The sequence below is a fragment of the Sinocyclocheilus grahami genome, unplaced genomic scaffold (assembly GCF_001515645.1).
Source record: "Sinocyclocheilus grahami isolate Dianchi unplaced genomic scaffold, SAMN03320097.WGS_v1.1 scaffold190.1, whole genome shotgun sequence".
Taxonomy (NCBI): domain Eukaryota; kingdom Metazoa; phylum Chordata; class Actinopteri; order Cypriniformes; family Cyprinidae; genus Sinocyclocheilus; species Sinocyclocheilus grahami.
The window spans coordinates 274,563-279,633 of NW_015505369.1; the positions used below are offsets into that span (position 1 = coordinate 274,563).

The 5,071-nt window shown below is 39.4% G+C and overlaps 1 protein-coding gene across 1 annotated transcript in view; it reads left to right on the forward strand.

Annotated features, from left to right (window-relative positions):
- Window positions 1-3,613, forward strand: part of furina (furin (paired basic amino acid cleaving enzyme) a) — a 53,369-nt gene extending 49,756 nt beyond the window's left edge. Inside the window, exon 12 of the mRNA XM_016284899.1 lies at window positions 2,088-3,613. Coding sequence (XP_016140385.1) covers window positions 2,088-2,707 — 620 coding nt within the window. The 3' untranslated portion in view covers window positions 2,708-3,613. The remainder of the gene's footprint in view (window positions 1-2,087) is intronic.
- Window positions 3,614-5,071: the final 1,458 nt, after the last annotated feature.

The following is a 5,071-nucleotide window of genomic DNA, read 5'->3' on the forward strand; positions in this document are numbered from 1 at the left end:
TAATGGACAATGCTTTGGCAATACTGTGCAAGTCATGCCAATAAAGCTCATTTGAATTTGAATTTGAGAGAGCGAGAGAGAGCGCGAGAGAGAGAGAGAGAGAGAGAGAGAGAGAGAGAGAGAGAGCGGGGTGTGTGTGTGTGTGCGTGTGCGAGAGAGAGAGAGAGCGGTGTGTGTGTGCGTGCGCGAGAGAGCGAGACACATCACAGTGGAGTCAGCTGTCTTAACCGTGGCTTGTGTACTGCAAACACATACCAGCGTCATCACTGTGTCTGTCACGAGACTCTGTTCCCCTTTCGGGCTTGAACTGATGGTAAAACTAATGACATTATTTACTGTCTTTACATTTATTTTGAAAGATGAAGCTCGCGATTATGGTAAGGGGCGTTACATTTCCGACGAGTGCTTGCGGTGTTCGGCCAATCACAATGCACTGGGTCAGCTGGCCAATCAGAGCAGACCGCGCGTGTCGGAAGGAGGGGCCTGTAGAAAACTAAGCGTTTGAGAGAGGCGGGGCATAGAGTACTTACAATAATTTACAGTATTTGAAAAATAATGTATTTTTTGAACATTAAAGCATGTCAGCATATTCTGTTACACCAAATACACAAAAAAATTATCTTTAAAAAAGCATCATATGACCCCTTTAAAATGCCCAACTTTACAGCAGAAAAAAAACATGTTTACAACCTGGTTCAAAAAAAGATTTTGGTCTATATAGCTAATTTTGCCCTTCATGACAACTGTGAGGGGGGTGAATTTTTTTTTATAACTCATCCGTTTAAATTATATTAAGCCTTAAAGTTCTGCATAATTAAGGGCTTGGCCACTTGAATGACGGGTGGATTGCCGTTGCTGTCACCACCTTCGAGCTAGGTGGAGCGTGGCTTCAGCAACCTGCTCACGTCACCGCGCTGCCAAGATGGCGACGGCCGCCTCCGCCCACTTTTGAGCTCTGGGTGACGTCACGGACACTATGTCCATGTTTTATACAGTCTATGAGTAGGACGTGCACTCTAATGAGTTGCACTTGCCTCAAATTTCAAAGGTAAAATTCAGTCAACAAAAGCTTTTTGGCAAATGCAGTCTGTAAATCAACAAGCTTGACAAATAATATGTTGATACACTTCTTTTTCCTTTTCTTTCAATATTTTTAAGTTAATATTTGTATTTGTTTATAATTATTATTTTATTGTTGTTTTAAAAAAAAAAAAAATTCAACCATTTCTTTGTGGTTTTTCCCTATTTTTGAGTATAAAAAAAATTATCCTTTTTTTTTTTTTAAATGCATATTTATTTTTAAAGCTGTTGTTGTAACAAATGAAATACTTAACATTAAGAAGTACAATTAATTTATTATTCTATATAGTAGCTATATAGTATTCTATATAGTATCTCAGTTAGTGATGAGGTGATAAACAGATTTGTATTAATGAAATGTGACCCTGGAGCACAAAACCAGTCTTAAGTCGCTGGGGTATATTTGTAGCAATAGCCAAAAATACATTGTATGGGTCAAAATTATCGATTTTTCTTTTATGCCAAAAATCATTAGGACATTAAGTAAAGATCATGTTCCATGAAGATATTTTGTAAATTTCCTACTGTAAATATATCAAAACTTAATTTTTGATTAGTAATATGCATTGCTTAGAACTTCATTTGGACAACTTTAAAAGTGATTTTCTCAATATTTAGATTTTTTTTTTTTCAGATTCCAGATTTTCAAATAGTTGTATCTCGGCCGAATATAGTCCTATCATAACAAACCATACATCAATGGAAAGCTTATTTATTCAGAAAATTTGTGGTTTTAAATGGAGTCCAGCATGTAACACTGCAAAACATGTCTGCTTCCTGAATGTACGGTCAACAGCCCTTCAAAAAAAATAAAATAAATACAAGCTTTGCTTTTCCTCCTTTAAATCCGCAGGAATTCTGGTCTCATGGATCCATCCAATTATAAACATGGTTTTGTTTTTTGGAGTCAAGTTAATTTTCTGTTGAAATCAGCAAAACAGTTTAGCTTGTATTCAATCCAGAACAATTTTTAAGCCTAAACTGTTGCCCGTTTCTTCCTAATGCAGAGTGCAACCCCGGCTTCTACTTGTACCAGACAGGCTGTGTGAGAGACTGTCCAGGAGGTTTCACCGCAGGCACCCATTCCACCTTCCTCCCAAACAACGAGGTGATGGCCGTCCTCCGTCCCGCCTGCCTGCGCTGTCACCCCGTCTGCCTCACCTGCAGCAGCACGGGTCCTCAGAACTTCCTCTCCTGCCCACCTAACAGGCACCTGGACGCTGTCACTGGCACCTGTCTGCACCCGAACCAAATCCATCGGGAGTCTCCAGACGGCAGACTGTTTCAGATGCAAGGTGGTGGCTCGTCCGTCAAACTCCATGCAGAGCTCACCTCTCGCTTGCCTGTGACCGTGGCCGTGCTCAGCTGTGCCTTCATCGTGGCTACGTTTGTGGCCGTGTTCAGCATCCTGCAGATGCACACGCGCATGCAGAACAAACTGCTCTCTGCTGAAGCAGGGTCGGGATCCGGCTCACTGGTCGGGTTCGGTTTCAACCGCACCGCAGTTGCCTACAAGGGCATCCCGAGCGTTTGGCGGGAGGACGAAGGCAATTCCGAGTCTGAAAACGAGGAATTCGAGATCCGCAACGAGAGGACTGCCTTCATCAAAACACAAAGTGCTCTTTAACCCCTTCTTACCCATGTTCCTCCCCTCTCTAGCCTCTACAGCACTGTTGTCTCTTTTTTTTGTGTGATTTCCTTCTGGGGTTCGTCTGAGCATATCTCACTTCTGGGGGTTTTGGTTTGTTTTTGGCACCTGTCTTAGTTATATGAGCCATGATTCACCTGGGCGTTGACCTCTCGGTGCCTCAACATGGAAAGCTTCCAATCACAAGTGACGGGGACGAGTCGATTGTTGCAGGGCCGTCCTGAATTTACAATAAATATGATTATTGTTTGGCCTGTTCCTCTTGCCTAGTGAGATTTTAAGAAAAAACAAGATTTATTTGCATATGAGAAAAACCGAGCTTTTCTTTGAGTGGATGAGTAAGTGTGTGAGTGTAAACTACGTTTATATGAAGTCAGTCAGTGCTGCAGTGGGTCGGATCCACTGGCTTTGCACTGGGAGCCTTTTAGAAGAACATCACTATTTCTACATGGTCAGAGATAGAGATGGAGAGCAGAGCAGTGTGTTGTGTGTTACACGCATTTGAAGAGCTTGCCCCTAGAGCATCTACATTGCTGAATTTATGATTATTTTATGTACAGTAGGCTGTTTAAAGGAATAGTTGTCCAAAAGATGAAACCTGTCATCATTTGCTCATCGTCATTGCAAACCTGCATGATTTTCTTAGGTGGAAAATATTTAGCAGAAAGTCCAAATGCCTCAATATCTATATCTTTGTGTGTGTGTGTGTGTGTGTGTGTGTGTGAGAGAGAAAGTATTTTATGTTTGTTATAAAATCTTATTCAAAATGTCATCACTTGTTCATCAAAATGTCAAAATCATGCCATCAAACCTAGTGTGATTCATTGTTTTGTAATTGTTACATTTAATTGTTTAGTCTAGAGTGAAAATAGAAGCTGAATATTTGTCATTATTGTCATTTTTTTATATATAATTTGTGTGTATATATATATATATATAACAGCACCATAACATACATTATATATTAACTTTTGCACTGTGTTCTCAGATCTCAAAAACACAAAAAACTTCAGAAAAATTTCCTCATAAAATGAACATGAGGCAACTTTTATGATCCTTTTTTATTGCTCTGGTGATTCTTAAGTGTCTTGTGTTTTGTGTTTCTTTAAAGTAAGATCACATGCAGGTTTGAAATGACATGAGTGAGTAGGTGAATATGGTAAATATTTTCTTTTTTTTTTGTGAGTTTCTTTGTGAACCGCAGTATCCCTGCGCTCTCTGACCGTACCGTATGTAGGGGAGAAAACTCTGATGTCAGTCAGTCCCTCTGAGCCAGCTCAGCAACATTAAGCTCTTCTCTTTTCTAAATCTGTCCTCCAGTCACAGTTTAAAACACTACGGTCCCGGCTATAGGCCTATCCTGAAAAGATCTGGCTTCCATGTTGTCATGTTTATGGGGATCATCCTCTTATGATATACAGATGTTGGAGGTGTTGTTCTGCACAGTATGGGTGTGTTTTTGAAATAAATCAGAGAAATGGCTGTGATGACCCTCACCCAGAGCAGCTGTCAGATATCACTGGGGTTTTATAGATGATTGGTTATTTTTATCTGCTCAAGTCATTTCATCAGGTCTTTTTCTTTGCTTACTACTGTTTGTTGATTGTAGTACGCTTGGCCTTGTCAGCTCATCTGCCCAGAATATAGTACTGTTGTTGTTGTTTATTATATGAATCACGTATACATAATCCACATATTTTGGTCTTTTGCAGTATCTTTAAGAAATGACAATGTTATCTATGGAATCTGTGCAATAGAGACCCAACAGAGTGGGTGTCAGCGATCATGTGCTGATGGTCTGGCTTCCTTTATCATATATCAAAATGATTGTCAGTAACCGGTGAGCACTATCAGCCTTTCAGAACCATTGTTTCTAACCCTAACCTTAACTGTGCAAAACAAAGACACAAGGACACAAACTACTTGTACCATCTTCAGCCTTGCTTTAGTTTAGTTCAAACACTTTTTATACAATTAATACATCAAGGCTTATCTTTATTTTAAAGTGTGTCCTGTTCATCTACGCAGTCTGTAGACTAACAGAACATCTTCATTTACGACACCCTACAGTTCACGGCTGTTAAATATCATGAGACCTTACAGTAATGCTTATTTGTTGATCTGGTACCTCCCTGTTCTTAAACCAAGGTTCAAATTGGAACTTTTCATCCCTCCTTTTATTGTTTGTATAGAGTCAAACTTGAAGCTGCAAATTACTATCTAGCTAAACAGTTGACTTTATATATATATATATATGCTTTATATATAAGTCTTCAGTTTATTTACATAGAATGAATTTGGGTAAATAGAGGTCCACAATTTTTACATTCATTTTGTGTATAT